This window comes from Cavia porcellus, unplaced genomic scaffold, assembly GCF_034190915.1.
Source record: "Cavia porcellus strain 051 isolate PalLab524CR breed Dunkin Hartley unplaced genomic scaffold, mCavPor4.1 scaffold_1, whole genome shotgun sequence".
NCBI lineage: Eukaryota > Metazoa > Chordata > Mammalia > Rodentia > Caviidae > Cavia > Cavia porcellus.
The window spans coordinates 205,374,316-205,397,761 of record NW_026947484.1 but is presented as its reverse complement, the minus strand read 5'-3'; the positions used below and the strand labels follow the sequence as shown (position 1 = coordinate 205,397,761).

The following is a 23,446-nucleotide window of genomic DNA, read 5'->3' as shown; positions in this document are numbered from 1 at the left end:
CAAAGGGCAATGGCAGGAACCCAGAAAATGAGAGAAGTAAAGCAGAGCAGGCAGAGGAAGGAATCATAAGAACTGTTTAAAGTCATGAAACCAACCGTTTCCTATATGTGATGTTTTCATGGATGGGTATTTGCGTATTATTTACAAATTAGGGTGGTTTGGGCAGCAGGTGCGCAACATACAGACGGAGACATGAGTTTTCGCATTGTATGTTGGTTGGGTGACGTGAGTCAGCAGTAGGTTAAGGTAAATCAAAAACAGAAAACAAAAGAGAAAATGAGTCATCAACACAAGCAAAAACTCAAACTCTGAATATTTAACTAGAAACTTTTAGGATTTTTAGTTAACTGCATATTAGTCTTGAAATGCATCAAATCAAAACATATTTTTGAAATCTGTAAGCTATGCAGGCAGAGCAGCACCCATTTGCATTGTTTGTAATGCAAATCCAAAGATGACTCACAGACTTTTTTTTTTTATTTCCAGGCAAAGAAATCAATGTCAGTTTTGTACACGCTTGGAGCCCTCTCTCTAGGCACCCTTGCTAAGACTATTGCTCTATTTCGATTTTTCAAGTTGGGGGTGGAAACTGACACTCATATTTTTGCCGAAAGAAAAAAAGTGCATTCACTAAGTAAACATATGAAGTGGCTCCAAATGAAAAACAAACACACAAACAAAACATCACCAATCCACATATGGCTTTTTTTTCATCTTTTCTCCTTCAGGCTGAAGAGGAAGGTGACCTGAGCTCAAAATAGTGGCCAAAGGACAGCTGAGCTTGCAAACCAGGCAACTTCTCAGCTCTCCTTCCTACTATCCTTGCCAAGTAGTGCTTGCTTGAAGTTGGGCCTCACAAAACCACTGGGTTATTACCACTACCTGCTCTGCAGAAGGCCTCTGTGGGAATACAGCTCTGCATGTCTGTGATGTCAGCCCACAACTCCCTTCCAAAGCCCTCTCTTTATGCTCCCTCTGCAGGCAAGATTTTGGAGGTCTCTCTCCAGGGATGGAGGTAACACCTGCAGAAACCCCAGAGCTCTTCTTACAAATTTCTATCACTTTACCTGGATGGATAAAGATTCCTGTTTTCAAAAAGAAGTCCCACAGGTACCAGAAATGCAGCCAGCCTGCTCCTTGGAAACCACAATAGGCCTAGTATTTCTGGGTGAGATGCACACCCAGTGAAGTGGAAACCACCTGGGAAATGCCACAGCATGAAGAGCTGGTGTAACAAAACCGTCTTGCTCTCTTTTTTAGTTTGTTTTGTTTTGGAGGGGGTGTATATGTGTGCAAACTGAGACCCAGAGCCTTGGCACTTTTTTTTTAAGACAGGCCTCAAAGGTTGGCAAATTACCCAGGCTGGGCTCAAATTTTAGATTCTCCTGACAGCCTCCCAGAAAGCTTAAGTCAGAGGCATATGCCACCATGTCCAGTTCTTGGTTTTTAAATGACAGGTTTAGGGGTTTTTTCCCTGCCTAGAATACTCATCTCATTAACTATCTAAAATCACAAAATATCACATAAAATAATATGTGCATATATGTTAAAGAAAAATAAATATCCATACATTCATCACTCAGCCCAAAAATCAGAATAAAGCATCCCTTCTGAAGTTTTCATTTTTGCTCCTTGTTTTCTGGATGTAGTAGCCATCCCTAATTCGTGTCAATAACTGCATATCCTTACCATTGTACCATAATCTTTTATTCCTTTTTCTTTCTTTCTTTCTTTTTTGTTTTTTGTACCAGGGATTGAACTCAGGACTTTGTGCTCACCAGGCAGGTGCTTATGCCGCTAAGCTTAATCCCCAGACCTACCATAATCTTTAGAATGCATTATTGCCAACTTGTTATTAGCCTCTGTAATGACAGCCTGTGCAAATTCAGGGTTGGCAGTTAGCAGACTTCTGAGAGGCATGTTACAGGTGTGGATGCCATTGACATACATGCCTACTGCTCTCAAAGTAATATCTAGATACCTCATCAGCTGACATACTTAAGCTGTTGGGTGCTCAGGCATGTCAGTATCAGTTGCTACGAACTATGCTGCCACAACCACCTGTGGGAAGATGTGGAGGTGCAAGTGTGTATACCACCAACTTTTTAGGAACTGTTACCTTTTCCACAGAGACCAGTCATACCAGTCGGTACCCCCACCAGCCATGTGGGCAAGTTCTGGATCTCCACATCTTTGTCAATAGTTGCTATTGTTAGAATATCCAATGTCTGACAAACCAGCAGGTGTGAATGGCATCTCAGTGTCACTTCAGTCTGTATTTTTCTGAATACAAACAAGGTCAAACATCTTCCTGTGTTTACTGGTCATTTATATTTTGTGTTCCATAAAATGTCTAAACAATTGTATCTTCTGCTCATTTTTCCATGGGTCTGTTTTTGTTTTTATTACAAACTCACAGAGGACCTTGCTCATTTTAGACATTAACTTTTGCTAGTTGTTTGGAAATTTTCTTTGCCCTCTCCTGGCACACTTGCCTCAACTCTTTAACCAGGTCCTGCTCTTCTCCTGAGCCAATAAATGCTGGAGTATTCCAGAGCTCAGTCACTCACTTTCTACTGACCTCACCCAGTCTTATGGACCTGACATCATTTCATAAGCTAATAATTCCCAATTTTGTCACTGGCCTGAATCTGCTCCAAACTCCAGGCAAATCTGTCCAACTTCCTACTGTACAATTCCTCTGGAAACCTGACATTTTTCCTCCCAATTAATTCACAGCAATTAGGGGCCGGTAATTTAGCTCGGCAGCATAAGCGCCTGCCTGGCAAGTGCAAAGTCGTGAGTTCGATCCCTGGTACCAACAAAAAAAAGTAATTCATAGCAATCTGGTTTTTTCCAAACACTCAGGCTATAAGGTTTGCTATTATTCTTGCCTAGTCTTTCACAGTCACATCTGCTCCCCTCACTGCTCTACCTGGCACTTATATCTGAATTCTGCAGTTTCTCACCTTTGATTCTAGGCTCCTGATTCTTTCTGTTGCTTATCTCAGAGCCAGTGCCACAAGGTCTTTACATTCTAGCTTTATAATAAGTCTCATCACTGGCTGAAGCAGATCCCTCCCAGTTCACCTCAGCCTCACCTGTTTATCTTAAGTGTCTTGACTGCTTGGGGGCCATTGCTGTTTTTCATACACAGCAGCTTGTGAAATCCCAAAGAAAATAAAAACACTAGTATTTTCACTGAATCTGCACTGAATCATAAATCAGTAAATTTATAGGAAATCAATAATCCTATGAAACTGACCATAATTAATACATGATACCATCTATTTTAATGTTTCAATAAAGTTAAAAAATTTTCTACACAAAGATCTTGCACATATATTTTGTGGTTTTTATTATCAGAATTAGTGATATTTTAAAGAAATACATTTGAATTACTTATATTATATATAATCTTATATTCGGCAACCTTGCTAAACACTCAAAATAGTTTTAGAACTATTCTAGAACTATCATCACCCATAGATAATAATAGCATCTGCTTATGATGACAGTTTTGCTTATTCTCTTTCTACTAGTTACCTATTTCATTTATTTACTTATTTAGTCCTATTCATTAAGTATTTACTTAATGCTTCCAAGCATTAGGCATTGAACAAAATAGGCAAAAACACCTGATTCGAGGACCCGAATTCAACCTACTGAACTGGCTGGGATCAGAAGTTCAACACTGAAAAGAAGTGGTAAGAGGCATCATTGCCTTTTCTGATTTTAAAAGGATTTCATTCTAAATTTTGTTATTATATAATATATGTACAGGATCTCTTGATACTCCTTATCTAATAAATAACTCTTAATTGCTAATAATTTTTACCATTAAAATTTTCAATTTTATTCTATGTCTTCTGCATCCATGAGACAATCACACTAATGGTGTCCTGTGAGCTACCAATGGTAAATTATAGGGACTGATTTCTTGAGTTGGGCTTTGCATCTCTGGAAGAAGCCTGACTTACATTTTCTTTTCTGTATCCTATTGTATTTGGTTTGCTTATATATTGTTTAGGATTTTCCATTATTAGCTAGCATGTGTGGATTATGATCTTCCTCACTCATATCCTTTTTTCAAAATTTTGCTGTTAAGATTAGCAGGCAGCGAGGCACAGTGGTACTTGCCGGCAGTCCTAGCCACTTGGGGTACTAAGGCAAGAGGATCACTTGAGCTCAGGAGTTTTATCCCAGCCTTGGCCAACACAGCAAGTCTATGTCTCAAAATAAAATTAAGTAAATATACAACAAAGTATCAGTATCAGTAAATTAATGTTCATTATTTTTTCTGTTCTCCCAAAAAAAACTGTTTAATATTGGAATGGTCCATCTTTGTAGTTTAGGTACAGACATAGTATGAAAGACCATAACACTAAGGTGTTTTCTTTGTAGGAAGATTATTGGATTCAATTCCTTTAATACTGTAAATAAACATCCAAGGTTTTCATCTCTCCTGCCATATTTGACTTTATACTTTTCTAGTAATTTATCTACTTCTTTAAGTTTTCAAATGTATTGGCTGAATCTGTTCAAAACATCCTATTGTTTTTTCCTCATACCTTTACATAGTCACAAGCCTGTCTCATACCTTCCTAGACCAAAAGTATGCCATATAGCTGCATGACACTGACTCCTTTCCTCATCCAAGGTTCCAGATATTATTGGTAACATTTCCTATTAGGTTACATGTGGGTCACAGGTTCTGACCCCAAGACACTTGACCCCTTAGAAGCAGACTTTAAGGATGGGGCCCCTGGGGATGACTCAGAGGCTAGATTCTCCTCTGAGTGGCAATCAATAGGACAAGGATACCTGGTATGCTTAGCAACAAAAATGCTGATACTCTCATTTTGGGTATATCTGAAAGGGATTACAGAAGACAAAGATGAACCTAATAGAAGGACTTACTATATACCATCAGCTGACTAGTTCCTAGAGTGACAGCACAGGGACACTGTGGGGAGAAGGACATGGCGCCACTCAAGTCAATGGTGGCCACCAACTGACAGCTGAAGATTCCTTGGCAATCCCCCCCTCTACATCCATTATACAAATGTTCTCCGGCTCACCCTGGGACAATGGTCCCATGAAGGGCTCACTAGAATTAGGAGGGGGAGACTCAGGGATGAATTGCCTTCATAAATTGGTGCAGGCCTCACCAAAGCTCCACACAGGGATAGCCTAAAAGACAATGGTGAGGCAGTGTTCTGGTCAGCCACTATGTACGTTAAACAAAACAACTGCCTTACAAAAGGTTCCAGGATCTTAGATAAGTTTGGTCCCAGGGACAGGCAAGAATGGTGTTTGGGGAAGAAAATTACAGACAGTCCTTGAAATGAGCATGGAATACAAGCCTTTGCATTATACACAGATGCCTACAAGAATGCGACTATGGCTACGGAGTCACTAAAAACCAAGAGCTGGTTGATCAACATGGTGGTATGCACTGTAATCCCAGCTACTTAGGATGTTTAGGCAGGAGGATCATTAAGTTCAAGGTCAGCCTGGGTTATACAGCTAGACTCTGTCTCAAATTTTTAAAAATACAGAGGGCTATGGATATAGTCCAGAGCTAGAATGCTTGCCTAGTGTGCTGAAGGCCCTGGGTTCAATTCCTAAGAACAGAGAAGAAAAAAATGAATTGGATGACTGAACAACAGATGTCAGACAGCCTCTATCTTCACCATTCCCAACAGGCACACAGTAGAACCATGAATGGAATGGCTGGGATGGCCAAGACTTCCATAGCAAATCTGACCTAGCCCTGGGCAATGCTGAATGCTTGCTCACAGCATGCCTCTACTCGGTGCCAGGAAGCTATGACCAGCCATCCAGTGGTACACTGATCACAGTACCCTTTACATGGAAAAGGCAGTGATTTTCTTCAACTGGGTGTCCTAGGCACATTGGCCTCCTCAAAGCTCTGCAAGTTAGCCTCAGACTGACCAACATAGAATCCCACATAATATCAACTCCTGGCAAGCAAAGGTGTCAGGGGTTACAGGATGATCCACTGGTGTCTAAAACATCATGACATTCAGATATAACACTGAAGCAGAATCCAAAGCACAGACAAAATGCTAGGCTGGCAATGTACCTCAGGAGGCTAAAGAGCTGTACTGCAAGGTGAACCACATCCAGGTAGCACTGGGATAGTACAGTGCCGAATCAATATAATGCATGAAACTGGAAGGCAGGGGTGGCCTCTCTCACCAGCTCCCCAGAAAATTATCTTCACCACAGCCATTACAGGTCCCATTCAAAGGGCCAGGTAAAGCCACAACCAGGGACTACCCAAAGCTATGGCCACTTGGGAATGGAAATCCTCAAGCCAAATGACCACTAGGCAACGCAAAGATTTTCCTTACTACCAGAATATCTGAACCTGACTATTTTGAAGGACAAAGCTGCTACTATACAATGGGACAGGAAGAAGTCTGTCTAGCAGCCAAGAGGCTCCCTAGGGCCTTTCCAGAAACTCCTGTGGCTAGTCCTAACCATGACTGGACTATCATAGCAGTCAGAATCAGACAAGAGAATGGCAAGCAGATCTCGGACACCTAATCAGGCCAACCAGAGCAGGAGAAGGCTCACCACAGGTGAGGGGCTGTAGATGGAATGGTGGAGAGACAAAAGGATGATATCAGCTCCACATGGACCCACAGGGCAGGGAGCGCATCTGTCTTCCAGAGCACCTGGCTAGTATCTTTTGAAGAATATATAACATACCCAGCATGAGGTGTGGAAGAGCAGAGCAGGGCCAGACAAGAGCCTGTACTCTACACCATGGTCCTAGATGACGACACACAGGGCCCCTCCATTTGTTACGTGTGCATGCAGTGCACTCAAGGCAACTGGAGGCATCAAAGGACTGATTACTGGTGCAGCCCATAGGCCCCAGGGCAGTGCAACAACAGAAAATCCATAGCTTCCTTTCCCTGCAGGGCCAGCCCTGACAGGTGACCTACCCCATCTCAGAGGTTCCCTGGACGATGACCCAAACCCAGCCCTGAATGTGGCTCAAAATGAGGCACTACTAGTCATCCTCCTCTTCCTCAGCTATGGCCCCAGTGGTGTTTTTTCTTAAGAAGTAACCTACACATACATCTCAGCACCTGCTCCCAAAGAATTCAAACTAAGGCAAACAAATGAGATTTTCTGCTGTTTGTTTCCAACTTAATGTCATGCACTAAAAAAAAAGTATTTTAATTCAGACTCTTTGACATCTATTGAAGTGAGTTTATGTCCTAGCATCGATCAATTTTCAGATATACTCTGTCATGAATATCTCTAGATAAATAGACAGATGAAAGATATAGGTAAGTAGGGAGGTTAGATAGATAGGTAGATAGATAGAGAGACCAATCTACCTGTCTCTCAAACCTCATACTGTACTGGCTTTAATGTATTTTTGAAATTAAGTTATTAAATATATATACATTAGACAAATACAAATTTAAAGGCTGCTGTTTCCTTGGTCAGCTGTTACCACAGAACTCTAGAGGATTCTCAGACTACCAGCCTGAAAGATCTCTGGGAACCACTTTCTCATCCAAGGAAGAGCATGTGCCACGCAACACCCATCCCCAAGCTCCACCTCTGGGGACGCATCTCCATCTGTCCTAAAGGTGCACTGAAGGGAAAACTCTCTACAAGGAAACCACTGTGGGTCCCCAGAAGGGAGGCAAGAAATGCTACTCACCGCAATCTCTGTTACTAAAATATCAGTAATACTTCCCAACACAGTGACAAAGTCAAAGACATTCCAGGCATCTCTGAAATAGTTCTAGAGAAAAAGAAGAGCAGTTAGTGCTGTTAACTGGTATGGGTGGTACCCCTTGATCAAGACAGGGCAAGGATGATACAGTACAAGACCAAGGACAAACAGCTGACACCTCTGGCCTGGAAGATGCAGAATTGAGAGATACATGTCCCAGCACTGCCTGTCACTGAGGACCATGTTGGGGCAAGACTCAGCCAGCCCCTTTTCTGGGGTTCCCACAGTGTCACACATGCTCTCAGGATTCAAAGAATTCCCAGATCCAAACTTTGAGCTCCCAAAAGTTATCCAAAACAGGGGGCACAAAATGTAGGCCACCGACAGGCAAAAAGGAAGTCAAGGCACGTACCAGCACCCCAAAGGCGATGATCTTCAGCACGCATTCCATGGAGAACATGGATGTAAACACAATGTTCAGGCATTTCAGCATCAGCTCATACTCGTAGGGTGCATCGTAGAACTGCCCAGGGAATGAGTGTCAGTGGCTGAGTGCAGTAACCCCAGACACTGGGAAGCACTATGCCTCCTGGGGGCAGACAGACCCCACACCTGCCCATGCCTGGGACACCCCTCTTTGCTTTCCCCCTTAGTTTTCCCAGAATCTTCTCACTGTCTCAGCCCACAGCCCACAAAGGCATTGGGATTCCATGGGCTCCCTGTATAGGCTGAATGCGAAGCAACTTCAGCTCTGGTATGTGCTGGCAGCAAAAACACTGTGTAAAGAGAGCTCAGGGATCCTGACCTTCACAGGTGCTAGCTGGTCACCCACCATCATGGCCCACATACCTTCATCATCAGCACCACAGTGTTAAGAGCTATCATGGCCATGATGAAGTACTCGAAGGGTGGAGAGACTACAAATGTCCACGTCTTATACTGGAATGACTGTCTGTTTTGAGGCATGTACCGTGTCAGGGGCTTGGCGCTGATGGCGAAGTCAATGCAAGCCCTCTGCATAGGAAGAAAAAGCACCTTAAACTCAGGGGCCACCCAGCCCTGTGGCCCTACTGTCCTGTACCCAGTGCTGTCCCACTGTGCCCCATGGGGAGCCTAGACAAGAGAAGAGGCAGCAGGGGCAGGCTAGGCCTCCTCCAAGCAGACTCCCACTGACAAAAAGCAGCCACCTTCTGCAGCAGGATGGTGGCCCTGCCTGTGCTGGCCACGAGTATGGCACGTACAGAAGATGGGTCTGCCCACACTGCCCATCACTGAGTGCACAGAGCATCCACCTACCTCGTTCTTCTCCAGGCTGCATTCGGACATCACCTTGTCTCCCTGCTCCTGGAAGGTGATGATAATCAATGCCACGAAGATGTTGACGAAGAAAAAGGGGAAGACCACAAAGTAGACCACATAGAAGATGGAGAGTTCCATGCGAAACCCGGGGCTGGGACCCTGTTCCTCATAGGTGGCGTCCACGGAGTGTTTCAGCACCCTGGCCAAGGGGACAGCAGACATCAAGAGAGCTTCCCAGGAGATGAGAACCTGTACTACAGGGACAGTTCGGGTGTGGTGCAGACCAGTGATGAGGGTGGGGGTGTTAGGGTTAGAGGGGGTGAGCTGAGTTCACAAGTGCCTGCCTCAGCTTCCTCTCTGCCAACCAGCTGCCCTAAGCTGGGAGCACTCACATAGGCCACCCTTCTCCTGTAGACACCGTGAACAGTGTCAGCAGGGCCCAGAGCACATTGTCATAGTGGAAGTCATATTTCTTCCATTGCCTTGGTTGTGCTTCCACTTCCTCCTTTTCATAATCCAAATACTGACCCCTGAGAATAGAAACACAAGGGAAGAGAGGTTAAAGATGAAGGATCCAAATAAACCTATATGTTTTTGGTCAACTCACTTGAAAAACAGTACCAAGACCATCCCATGTGGAAAGAATGGCCTCCTCAGTAGGTGATGGGACACCTGGATTTCCACGCATTTTGATGCACAAGCACAAGTTTGAACTCCAACTTCACTCCATGTGTACAGAGTAATACAAAATGGCTCAAAACCTAGATACTACTGCTAAAACTACAATACGTTTGGAAGGAAACATCGGAGCAAATCTTCATGGTCCCATATTTGGAAATGGATTTTTAGATATGGAAAAAGAATCATGAGCTAAAACAAAAGAAATCACATAGAATGACCTCCAGTAAAATTTAACATTTTGTGTTTTGAAGGATACCATTGGGAAAGTAAAAAACAACAAACCACATGTTAGTCACATCAGACAAGATACTTTGTCTATAATACACAAAATACTATTACAATCAATAAAAATACAACCCAATTTAAACAATGGGTCAAGGATCTGAATAAAGATTTCTCCAAAGACGACATAAGAAGGGTCAACTAGCACATGAAAAGATCCTCCGCATCATCAGTCATTGGAGAAAAGCAAATCAAAATCACATTGAGATATCACGTCACTCCTATTAGAATGAATGTAACCAAATAAGAATGATTGTTGGCAAGGATATAAAGAAATGAAAACCCTCATACATGATGAGAATACAAAATAGTTCAGTCACTTAGGAAACAATCTGGCATTTCCTCAGACAATTAAATACAGCTTCCATATCACCTATCAATTCCACTCGTAAGTGTACAGAATACCCTAAAGAAAGGAAAATGTAAGTCTATACAAAAACTTGTACAGAAATATTTATAGCAGCATTATCCATAATAATCAAGAGGTAGAAATAAATCACAAATCCATCAACAAGTGAATAAAAAAGGAAAATGCAGCATATCACAGAATCATACTAGGGTTTAGACAGCAATGTCCCCCAGAAGTCTTGTTTTCAGACATGGAGCTTTTAGAAGGTGACCGACCACGGGCAGCTAGCTTCATCAGTGGATAAGAAGTATAGCCTAGTCAGAAAAGTCAGAATGGACCGAGCATGAGAGTGCATGCCTGTAATCCCAGCACTCAGGAGGCTGAGGCAGGATCACTGTTAGTTCAAGGCCAGCTTGGCTACATAGTCAATTCAAGGTCAGCCTGCACTACACAGTAAGATCTTGTCTAGAAAAAAAAAAGAAAGAAAGAAAAGGCAGGTCACTGGATGACCTGGAAGCGTGTACTCCTGCCCCTGGCTCCTCTCTTTCCTCTTTCTCTCTTCCCTCTCCCTGGCTGCCATGGGTTGAGCAGCTTTCCTTCTTCATGTCCATGCCATTTCTGCCTTGTAGCCAGCCACGAAAATCACAAGCCAACAGCCAGGCTCGGTTGTACATGCCTGTAATCCCACTATGCGGGAAGCTAAAGCAGGAGGATTGCTAAAAGTTTGAGGCCAGTCAGGGCTACATAGTGAGTTTGAGGACAGCCTGGACTATGTAGTGAGACCCTGTCTCAATCAATCACTCAGTCAATCAAATCATGAGCCAAGCTGGGTATGGTGGGGTATGCCTATAATGCCTGGCACTCGGGAGGCTAAGCCAAGAGGATCACCACGAGTCTGAGACTAGCCTGGGCTACAAAGTGAGTTCTAGGCCAGCCTGCACTACAGAGCAAGACCCTATTTCAAAACAAAACAAAACACCATGAGCCAAAATAAACCTTTTCTTCTTAAACTGTAGGTGTTACGTATTTCATCCCAGTGATATGAAAGAGTGACTATTACAGAAAATAGGTGTCAGGAGTGGGGTCATATCTGTGACTGTACTTGATGATGTAGTTCAGAAGCCTCTAAAACTGGTTTGCAGGAGAAGTTTGGAAAAGTTTGGAGAAGCAGGCTAGAAAAGCCCTAGAAAGTTGTAAGTAGTGCTCAATACTGGTCAAAGATCTAAACATCAGAATACTGATAGAAATGCAGGCAGTAAAGACCAGGTTCAAACAAGACCTCTATTAGAAATTGTAGTAGAGGGGCTGGGGATTTAGCTCAGCAGCATAAGCGCCTGCCTTGCAAGCAGGTAGTCGTGAGTTCGATCCCTGGTACTGATAAAAACGAAAAAGACAAAAAAGAAAGAAAGAAAGAAAGAAAGAAAGAAAGAAAGAAAGAAATTGTAGTAGAGGTCATGAGTGTTACATACTGACAAATAATTTGTCCACGTTTTTCCCATGTCCTAAGACTTTGTGTGAGACTAAATTTAAAAGTGGTAGGCTAATTAATCTGGTACAGGAAATTTCAAGGCAGTCCAATGTTCAAATTACGGCATGGGTTCTGCTGGCTGCTTTTAGCCAGATCTCCAGTAAGAATCAGTAGCAAAAACAGAGTAAAAAGATGTGAAAAATTTTGCAACTTGGCCAAAAAGGAAGTGTATGTAAAGTTGGAGCCAATGACAGCATGACTGCTGAAAGACCAGCATTGAAAAGAAGCCAAGTACTCTGCATCAGGACAATAGAAATAATGCCTGTGGATCCCTCTAGAAATGTTCAGACCCCACGCATCCCAGAGACAAGAGTAAAAAAGAATAAATTCCTCTGAAAGACTGAGAACAGAATCCCAGAGTGTCCTGCTCATTTAGGACTCCCTAGGCAAGTGTTTACCCGAGTTCGGTCATTCATGTACTCAGAGACCACTCCAATCATGGGCGAAGAGGGCTGGGCTACAGCAAGCATTCATGTAGTGACGGTTTTTCAGACATACAGAATATAAGAGTTGTAAGGTCATAGAGACTTCCACTTAGATTTCAAAGGAAGGCCTTGGAGGTCAGGCAATGTACCCTGAGAGGGCAATGTGCAAAGCTGTAGAAATGAAGCTGAAGGATGCAGTGGAGACTTCAAAAAATTACAGATGCCAAGAATATGAAACGTTCACCAGGAAAAGAGCAAGCAGAGACAGACTAGGAGACAGGCCACATGGGCTGCAACACTACAGGAATGGCAGCTGCCCAAACGCTCTGGAGCTGACATCTCACCACGAACTGTCCTGAGTGGTAGACATGGAATTACAGGATTTAATGCTTTCCTGGCTGGTTTTCACTCTTGCTTTGATCTAGTTTCATTATAGCCCTCTATTCTTCCCTTTTTAATGGGAGTGTTTATCTTATGTAATTTAACTTTTTTTCTGGTTTATGCAAAGCCTCATAGCTAAGAATTTGCCTTGAATCTCAAAAGACACTTTACACTTGGACTTTTCAGCAATACTGGAACTGTTAACACACTGGTGACTCTTAGGGACTAAGTTTATTTTGCATAATGAGATGCATATAAGCCCTTGGGGACCAGGGGCAGAATGAACTCAAAAGTCTCACGCATTCAGAGGTGCGGCTTTTGGAAGGTGACTGACCATAGGAGTGCTATACTCATCAGTGGATGAGTTCATAGCTGCATGTACTCCTCCTAGCCTGCTTGAAAGAGGTAGATCACTGTGGGCATGACCTGAAAGGGTATAGTCTTGTCCCTGGCTCCTCCCTTCTCTCTTTCCCTGTCCTTTTGCCTTTTGCTCTCTTCTCTCTCTCACTCTCTCTCTCGATATACTTCTAGTTTTGATTTTGGTTTTTCTGAGGTAATAAAAACGTTCTAACATTGACCATGGTGATGTTTGTAGATATCTATATATGAATACTAAGAAACCAAGGAACTGTATACTTTAAAAGGATTATATGAGTAAGTTGTATAGTATGTGAATTATATCTCAATAAAACTGTTAAAAACATCACACGATACCACTGCAGTGAAGACAGAATTACTTTGTCCAATAACTTGTGCTAGGTACCTGAACATCTTCAGAAAACTTATCTCTACCATAGCTTATACAACATAAAATTGGCTTCAATAGACTAGATCTTAAGAGGAGAGGCAGAAACAGCACTTCAAAAGAAAACAGCCCTAACCTTGGGACAGATTTCTTAAGTAGAACAGACAGTAGCAGACAGAAGAATATACTCTGGTTCACAAATGTTTTTGTTTGTGAACAATGTTGTCACAAGCATTTGACAAAATTTTTTTGTTTACAAACTCTGCATTGGGTGACAAACATGACCATGGCCATCTTTTCTGCATGAACACAAACTTGGCCCTCTTTTCCAGAATTCTGGAATGAATTAAGTTCATGAATCAAGGTACCACTGTAAAATGCGAGTGGGACTATGCTGAAATCTCGCTCTTTAAAAGACACCACTGTTCTTTACATTCTGTTCTTTAAAGATCCCACTGAAACAGTAGAAAGCACCCCATAAAGAAAGAAACGACATTCACAATCCTAAATTTACGTGGAAGTTTTTACATGTAGGAGTTCATGTAGGTAAAATCCTGTAGAGGCAAACAACCCACACAGGAAAATGGGTAATATTTGGAATGGACACCTCCAAGGAAAGGGCATCTGAGAAGCTAATTCATCAGGAAAAGAGGTACAGCCTTACTAGTCATCTCACAAGTGTAAGTCAAACAACCATATCCAAAAAAGCTGATGGGCAAATAAGAGACATCAAGAAAAAATAAAGAACTCTTATCCAAGCTGGAGAGGTATTACTTCACTCAAGTGTTTGGCAACGTCAGCAAACACAGACACAGCCCAGGACTTCTCCTAGACTGACCTCCCAGATGTCCACACATGTTCCTCTGACAGCTACTCGTGTGGGATTCTCACAGTAACAATGGTCAGGACAACCCCACCATGGGAACCACCCACATATCTACCTATTACAGAGTGGATCAAAAACCTATGTAATATTCACATAGCCAGAGACAACAAAGACCTGTGCTGTGGAGGTAGGAGAAACTGCTTGATTGGCCTTGGGTAGGATGCTTATTTTGCCAGCTTCTTCCCACGGGACAACTCTAGTCTCTCCTGAGGGTAGGAAGGGCCTAGGAAGATCTGAGGCAACCCACAGACAGTGAAAGCATCCCCAGCTGTCACTGGGTAAATTCCTCCAATCCTGTAGCCCACGTTAAATCTCTAGCTAGAATTTGGCTAGAGATAACCTTGGGCCACAATACCCTGCTGGCTACAGTGAGATCCTTGGATGTCTGCAGGCAAGGCTGAGGGAGCCCCTCAAAGCAGAGTTGGTCCCTGACCATGTGGAGGAAGACATACTGGGGACCCAGGTGAGGCTGGAGACTCCTCTTCATTACCAGCATTACCCAAGTGGCCCTCCTATGTGTCCCTACTTCGCAGTTTCCCAAGCCATGTGACCAGTTCTACTTGGTCCTGAGGAACACTAGGAGTTCCATCCTGGCACTGAGTGCACCCCACCCTGCCTCAGTTTACCTGCAATCCCTCTCCAGTTCCTTAGATTCATCAGTGCAGTAGAAAAACTTCCCTTTGAAGAGCTGTACTGCAATGACGGCAAATATGAACATGAAGAGCATGTAAACAATCAGGATGTTCAGGACATTCTTCAGAGAGTTCACCACACAGTCAAACACAGCCTGCAGGCAGGAGACCAGAGCTGTATGAGGCAAGGGCAGGGCATAAGGAAGGAGGGGTCTTGAGGGAAGAGTGTGCCCTAAATGGGGTAGGGTAACAAGGCGGAGGGGATGAGTGCTACCTAGAGGGCATGGTAGAGGCCCTGAGACAAAGCCCAGCAGGTGTGGGTCAGACCAACAGAAATAGTGGGCAGGCAGCCATAAGCTGGGAAACTCAGGACCACTGGGACCCAGACGTCTTGGGGCACTGGAGGCCCTGGAACATGGAACCCACTACTGCCAACACCTTCACGGGGTTAAATGCGGGCTATCTTTCTCTCATGAAGAGGTCATCCTGCCCTTGATAGCATTAGCAGGAGGTGCTAGAAGAGGCTGGATGCTCAGGAGAACTGAAGTCGGGCCACAGAAAGAAGCCAGGGGAGGGGCCAAGCCTGTCAAGAGATGTGGTCGCTCTCATCCTGTCCTTGCCCTGCTCCTGCTCCTCAGCAGTAGGGATGGCCAGGCTGAAGACAAAGCAGCAAGGTTGTGGCCCAGAGAGAAGACCACAGAATAGGACTCGGCATGTTCTAGGGCGCTAAGTCATCTCTTGTCTGTGACCATCACTTGCTGGATTTTTCTTAGGTTCTTCTCCTCCCGGACCCTTCCTTCCGACCCACATCTCCACAGACTCTGGCTGGCAGGTACCCGCCCCTTTCTCTAAATTTTGCCTGGCCTGGGGGCTCTGACACCTTCTCAGGTCACCTCCCACCTACCCTTCAAGATGCAAGTTCTAAACAAATTCTATTCCTGTACAGTGATACCTTAGTTGTGAGGTTTTAATGCACTAACGTAAGCACCATGTGCTGTATGGGCAACAGGGATGTTCAGACTGAGGCATCACCTCTTTGTGTCTCCAGTGAGACACAGTATGACTCACTCTTAGCCCGTATATGTGTTTTCAAGTCAGATTTTTTGATTCAACTATCAAGCAAATGGCAAACACCAAGCAGATTTTTTTTCAAAGTTCAAGCTTGGAGCTGTTCAATAACCAAGTATCACTGTGGTTGCTACTTGGCCCAGTGTCTCTGAGGCTTCTGTGCCCAGCTGTTAATGAGAGCCCACAACACAAAGTTCTGGAGGACTGAAAGAGTTAAAAGATAGACAGCATAGGCTCAGTAATATAAAGACTGGGTTTATACTCTTCCTTCACCCAGAACTTCAGCTGTGCTCACCTCCAGAGCCCAGCCCAGCAGCCTCTTTCTGGGGTCCCTGTCAGCAACTTCCTCCCTATATCTCATCCCTCCAGCAGGCCCTTCCTTGTCCTGCAGCACTAAAGAAAACATCAGGCCTCATGGGGGCTACAGGAGACTGCTAAGAATAAGCTCTCCTTGAGGGGTGCAGGGCTGAGCGAGCCCATACTCCTCATGTAGGTGAAGACATATGTAAACACACATACATAAGCATGCACATGTCCACACAGGCTTACATACACGCATGCACCACATGGACAGCTCCGGCTCCTACCTTTAACTTAGGCAGCCGTTTGATGGTCTTCAGGGGCCTCAGGACACGCAGGACTCTCAGGGACTTGATGGTGTTGATGTCTTTCCCTTTGGATCCTCTAGAAGAGAGAAGCCTCAGATGCAGACAGGAAAGGTATGAGGGTGTACCTAGCTCCTTTCCAGCCCAAAATATGGTTCACACGCCCCTGTGGATTTTGTCTAAACTCCAGGAGAGAGGACCCAGCTCAGATTTCTCCATGGCTACCTGAACTTGGCCTTACTTCTGAGGACAAGGGCCAGGTGGCAAGACCAGTTCAGCAGGCATGGTGCACAGGGACAGCTCAGTGGGTGGGAAGAGCCCATTCCCTCAGACCCACAGCAGCTACTTCCTTCTGCCTTTGGCTCCCTGACACCTAGTCCAACGCAGCTTCCAGCAACAAAGAACACTGAGAGCCCCAGCATGTGCCTGGAGCCCAGAGGTTTGTGAGCAAGCCCTGTAGTGCTGGAGCCTGCTCCAGATGTTAGAGGAAGTGTGTTTCCCTACTTCTCATGGACAGGCTTGTCTGGCCTTGCTCTACAATCCATCTGCCTGTCCTTAGGAGCCCTCCTCCGGGTGATGTGAAACTGCCCAAAAGGAAAAACGTTCAAGGAAACAGAGTAAGGAAAAGAGAAAATTAGACACATTTAGACACAAGAGCAAACACCAACAGAGGCAATCAGGAGAAAGACATTTCAGGAACCAGAACTAGGCTCAGAAGCCCAGAAATAGAGGACCCAGATCAGCGACCCTCACAATAGCATGAGTAGACCCAGGAATTGTCTGTCTGGGCCAGGTCTGCTATGGAGGAAGCTCCCCACTGAGCAAGCCCTGCTCACCCCCACAGTGAGCACTCAGGCCTGGGCAGCACCCTACGTACTGACCCTGCCCAGGCTGCTCAGAGGCCACTCCTCAAAACACCCAGCCTGGTTTGTGTGGAATGATGGCCCTGCCCCAGCAACTCCCTCAGGCACCAGCAAAGCTCTGTGCTGAGTGACAGGAACTGCCCATTCCAGGCCTTTCTCTCAGGAAAAGGGGAGCTCAGCCCTCACTCCTCCCTCCACCCTCCACTGCAAACCACATCAAGCTGCCCCTGAGACACCAGGCTCAGATACTGCCATCACCCGGCACCACTGTCACTCTCCAAGCAGTAGCCCCATGCCTTCCACCCTGCTTCCTCTGTGTTCTAGAAGAGGGCACAGGGGACTGCTCCAAACTGCATAGTGGCCCAGTGCACGAGGATGAAAGAGGCAAGTCTTTGGGGAGACTGTGGGATTGAAGCCTGCTTCCTTCTCTTGTGCTTAGGCCACAGGACTGAATCCTGCTCCTAACTGAAACCCTGACATTTTATGGGTCCCTTGCTGACACTAGCCAAGTTCTTGCCTCCTATCATTAGAAGAAGGCTTTTAAGACACCTTGAGACACAAGGAGTCACAAGGACCGGTGTGGAAAAGAAGGAAAGGAAGCTTCAGCATTTCCAGAGACAACCTGCATGGGAAAGCACTTTAAGGTGACCAAGATCCTGGGAGATGGCCATGTCAGATGCTCCCACCCAGATCCCTCCTTGTCCTATGAGCCAAGGTCTCAGCCTCCCGTGCTCACTCTCAGGACAACCCGATTCATGGAAACCTCACCACAGCCAAACTCCCCAGCCTGCCCCAGCCCCCACCCAGCCCCACAGGAATGGCTGGAATGATGCCTGGGGATGGCTCCTGGCAGCATGCAGCCCAGGTGGGTGAAGGTAGATAAGCACAATGTGATGGAACCATGGGCGTGCTGTGATGTTGCGGGCAGTGGGAGTGAGGGAATGCATTACCCCATGAAGCTCCTACCGAGAGTCCAGCAACAGGAAAACAGAAAGAACAGAGTCAGTGTTGTGGGAGGGCAGAGTGGGGATAGGGAAGATGAAGACCCTTCCCTCAGCATCTGGCCTCCACTAGAGTCGGCGTAGTCTCTCAGTCTCACTCATTGCTTCCCCTGCATCTCCCCACTCCTGGTCCAGCTGAGCGCCACGCCCTCCACACAGCCCCCAGACTCAGCCACTGCCAGGCTAAGCACCTCAGGATCAGAGGGAACCATACCCCTATAGTGAAAGATATACATCAGCTATGGCTAGAGTAGAAAACTTCAGCCTGGTACTTGGCCTCCAAAGAGGTAAACTTGCTCCCACAGGTCCCAAAAGACAAAAGAAAAAAGCCTACCTAGTCCTAAACCCCAGGCTGAGTTGGGCATAGGCAGGACTTGGTCCCGATCACCTCCCACAGCCAAGCCCAGGCAGGTGAGGAGGAGCCACATGGACAGCTAAAGAATACCCAGTGAGGCTGACAGGGACCTGCCCCTCCAAACCACCCAGCCCCACCACAGCTCTGAAGCAAATGTGGTTACTTACGAGAAGGCAAAAGCCACTAGGGCTCCACTGACCACAATGAAATCCAGAATGTTCCACAGGTCCCGGAAATAGGCTCCAGGGTGGAGCAGCAGCCCCAAATCAATCATCTGCAGGGGAAAAGCACACTGTACAGTACTTTCTATACCAGGAGAGGGAGGCAGAGTCAGCCCAGCCACAGAGTACACTGCACATCTGGGGCAGCAGTGCAGCTCTGAAAATCCTCCCCACACCCTGACAGGCTATACCCTCTAACAGCCTTACTGGGGCCTCTGATCCAAATACTCCGACAGTCTTCCCACATTCTCAACCTCCCGGGAGCCCTAATAAGACAGTGAAGTCTCTGTCTCCATCTGCCTCTCCATCACTGAGCAATAGGCACACACTGGACCTTAGGGACCTCATACTGTGCCCAGACCCGAGGGTTAGCTCAGGTCAATGGGAAGAACAACTGGTTGGAATTTCACAGATCTCTACCCATATCCTGGCTCTGTCACTCCTAGTACTGTGCTTTCTTTCCCTCTTTTTTTTTTTTTTTCTTCCTGATACTGGGGATTGAACCCAGGGCTTTTGCACTGAGCTACATCCCCGACCCTTTTTTATTTTTATTCTGAGACAGGGTTTCATTAATTACTTAATTACTAAGTTGTCCAGGCTGGGCTGGAACTTGAGATTTTCCTTTTCAGTCTCTCAGAGTGCAGGGATTAGAGGAATGTAACCATGGTAGGTTTACAGTATGTTTTTGCAAGTGCCTCAGCTGTCTCATCTGTGAAATGACAGTCACTCTCCAGCAGATTTTACTGTATAGGAAACAGTAGGGTAATATGTTCATACACCCCTTCCAAGGGCCCATACATAAAAATCAAACCTGTGCGTGCACACACACAGGGACCTTACACCTCAAACTGCACTGAAGTTCTGAAGGTACATATACATGTGCATGTCCACCTGCAGGGAATGCACACTTATGCAAGCACACACAAGAGCTACCCCATCAGATGTGGATAAAGGTCACTGTGTGAGGGAAAATGAAGGCTGCAGTGGCATGGTAGACTCAAAGTGTCACCAAACACAATCCACTGAAATTTGGCTTGTGGTCTGCACTCCCCACAACCCTCCAGCCACCTCACACTACTAGGTCTCCTTGCCTCTCAGCAAGGTCACAGAGGCCCTCCTCTAGGTGCACTAGGGGACCCTGGAGAGTTGGTGAGCCCACACATGCCCATGAGCCAAGCAGTAAGACCAGGTCCCACTGGGAGTGCCCAAAGGGCAGTATACAGCCAGAGGTCCCTCAGTGATACATCTCAAAATACATCATGACACACAGCAGACCCACAGCACCACTGTGCACAGTCCCATCTGTCCACTCCCCCAAATCCTGCACAGTCCTTGGGGACATGGCTCACCTTTATCACCATCTCAAAAGTGAAGACACCTGTGAAGATGTAATCCATGTACTTCAGAGCCTGGAACCAAACGGAGGGTTACTCTCCACAGCTGGGCCAGAAGCAGAGCCAGAACCATTCTGGGGCTCCAGATTTCCCCTAGACCTCTGCACAGATGACCATCAGCTATCTGAGGGCATGCTAACACAGGTGTCCCTTGGGGACCAGGCCCCTCCAGTGGCAACCCTGACTCTCACCCACACCCCTGGAGGGAGGACACAGATAGGTAAGTGGGGTTTCAGGTGAGGATACAGGAGCCCAAGGTAACATGCCAGCCCTGAAGCCCTGGGAATGTGCCCCATGCAGCCCTATAGCGTGGTGGCAGGCTCAGCCCTCAGAGCCACTCACATTGTTCCTCGATGAGTCCGTCCGCACAGGGTCCTCAGCAGCCAAGGCAATGCTGCTCAGGGCAATGACCACAAGGATGACCATCTCGAAGTATCGCATGGTGACAATGTAATGGCAGAAGCGACGGAGCCTGTGAGGACAACACAGTGTTGCCACTGGGCCCACGAGCTGGAACACATGCCACCCTCTCCTAGAGAAAGGATTCTCAGTATGGCATGATAGAGGGCTGTGCCAAGTGTCCCTGAGGTCAGCAGACAGTGGCCAAGTGACTGGTTATGACAGGTTCTTGAGGTGGTACCCTAAAGTCAGGGTCAGCAAATGACAGCTCTCAGGCTGCCCTTCTGTGAATGAAGGATAACTGCAGCCACCCTTTACCTACTGTACATGGCCCCAGGTGATACCACTGCCCATCTGGCTCAATACAGAGCAGGTGTGCTGCAGCAGGTGGAGGGTTGGATCAGAGAGGAGGAAGCACCAGCCCTTGCAGAAGGGCAGGCCACCCTCACCCTCAGAATAGTGTCTGGTGCCTGCACTGGGCACATGTTCCCAGGCTGAGTGAGAACACACTGCCACACGCTCACCTTCTGCTCAGTCACCTGCTGACATTCACTGGTTTGTTCAACACTCTGGGCATCTGCTGGACACTGAGGGCACAGCAGTGCCCAGAATAGACAAGTGCCTAGCCTCAGAGAGCTCCACACCAGCAGACAGAACACCAGTGAGCAGTGTCAAAATACAGAGCTGACAAATGCTACCACATGGCAACAGACGGTGGCCAGGTCAGCAAAGCCAGTCTCAAAATGGTGGGCAAGAAGCAGCAGCCATGGACCAGCGGAGGGCCAGTTCATCTCTCCTGCCTGCCACCAGCTTCTCCTGCTTCTGCTCCTCACCTCTACATCAACCTCTCTGCAAGGACTACCAGGTTAATCTGCACATCTCTTTCTTGACCACCTACAGAGTGGGCTCCTCTCTCCCAGTCAGTGGGCTCTCACTGTGCATCCCTCCCATGCTCCTCCATTCTCCTCAGTGACCACTGAGGTCCTCCACAGGACACCTAGTGGCTGCTTTTCTCTGGCTTTCCAGCTCAGCACTGTTCTATAAGGAATGCTCATTTCTCCTTGGCGCTATCCATACCTGATGGTTATCCCTTCACTTCCCCAGCACACTCAGTCTGTACCATTTTACTCCAACTCCCTGGCATAGCAGGATTAGCTGCCAATAAGTGTATGTGGATGAATGCAAGAAGGGAAGGAGCAGGATGGAAGGCAAGAGGGGAGGATAGATCAGCAAGGGTCTCTCGCTATCCCCTGACCCTCTCTCCTCCTCCCTCAGGTGTTACCTGTGGCCTCATTTTTCTTTTTTTTTGTTTTTTTGGTTTTTTTTTTTTTTTGGTCTTTTTCATTTTTTTATCGGTACTGAGGATTGAACTCACGACCGCCTGCTTGCAAGGCAGGTGCTTATGCCGCTGAGCTAAACCTCCAGCCCCTGTGGCCTCATTTTTCTAGCACTTCTCCCCAGAGTGCTCTCCAGCCCCTCTCCAAGGCGTGGCTCTACTGCCTTTCTGACCTGTCTCACGTTAGCCCTCAACAGCCCGCATATCCACTTCCACTCACTGTTTCTTCCTAGCACTCACTGCTGACATTTTATGTGTCTTAAATTGCCTTGCTTCTTTTTCTATATCACTAGCTCGCCCTCCCACAGGCTTTGCAGGACATGTCTTCTTGCCTGTCCTGGTCACCACTGTATATTACCAGCACCTAGAATGCTGTTTGCACATACATGTCAAATGGATTCATGAAAGCACTGGAGTGATGAGTGGATGACAAACTGTGACAAAAAGAGAGAACCCAAGACTGACCTGTGACCATGCAATATGCACACATGCACACACGGACAACAGTGTGACAGAGAGGTAGCTGGAGGAAGGACTTAAGTATGACAGGGACAAATGGGCCCTGTGTGTAATGGAGTTCTGGAGGGGCACAGGCTCTGGAGAGTGTGTGGTTCTGAGCCCAAATCCCCCACAGACAACTCCCTATACCGTTGTGTCCATGTCCTAAGGAGGAGGTGATGGGAAGTGTCTGCTGGGTGGTCAGAGAAGTTTGGTGAACACAGTGTGTAGAGTCCATCCCTGCAGGCTGAATATCCATGTGTGCTGGCTGTGATGTTCATGTGGGTCCAGCAAGTGAAGAGACAGGGCAAGCAGAAGCGAGGGTGGGTGTGGAGACTCACAGGTTAGTGGGGCTTAGACAGAACATGGAGCTGTACGGGACAATGGGCCGGGGGCCACTCCTCAGCACATCATCAGCTTCCACTTCCTTCTTCCCCTCTGCTTGGCTTTCCAGGTCCACGTTACCACCTACAAGGACACATGGCCTCCAAGTTAGGAGTGTAGCACCCATAAAGCCCAAGTAAGTGCCACACACAAGTGAGGCTGGCCACCCAAGGAAAAGTGTGTGGCTAAGAACACAATTTCATCCAGGCAAAACACAACTGAAGCAGCCAGCACAGAGACAGAGTGCCACCTGCCACAGACACCCTACGGGCACTTCCTCACCTCCCACACTGTTGGGTAGACAGGGAAGAGGCACTGGCTGGGCACAACACCCTCAGTGTGGATGCTGTGCCTCCGTGAGTGCTGAGCACATCAGAGCCTGAGG

General features: G+C 46.4%; 1 protein-coding gene across 13 annotated transcripts in view; it reads right to left on the bottom strand.

Moving 5' to 3' along the window:
• Cacna1b (calcium voltage-gated channel subunit alpha1 B) overlaps positions 1-23,446 on the bottom strand; it is a 204,901-nt gene that overhangs the window by 48,178 nt on the left and 133,277 nt on the right. For all 13 annotated transcript variants that reach the window (XM_063228637.1, XM_063228634.1, XM_063228692.1 and 10 more), the window contains 11 exons: positions 23,019-23,145; positions 20,787-20,916; positions 20,400-20,459; positions 18,997-19,103; positions 16,593-16,689; positions 14,932-15,092; positions 9,421-9,558; positions 9,026-9,227; positions 8,579-8,743; positions 8,142-8,252; positions 7,715-7,798 (listed from right to left, as the gene is read on the bottom strand). In XM_063228637.1, the coding sequence (XP_063084707.1) occupies positions 7,715-7,798; positions 8,142-8,252; positions 8,579-8,743; positions 9,026-9,227; positions 9,421-9,558; positions 14,932-15,092; positions 16,593-16,689; positions 18,997-19,103; positions 20,400-20,459; positions 20,787-20,916; positions 23,019-23,145 (1,382 nt within the window). The remainder of the gene's footprint in view (positions 1-7,714; positions 7,799-8,141; positions 8,253-8,578; positions 8,744-9,025; positions 9,228-9,420; positions 9,559-14,931; positions 15,093-16,592; positions 16,690-18,996; positions 19,104-20,399; positions 20,460-20,786; positions 20,917-23,018; positions 23,146-23,446) is intronic.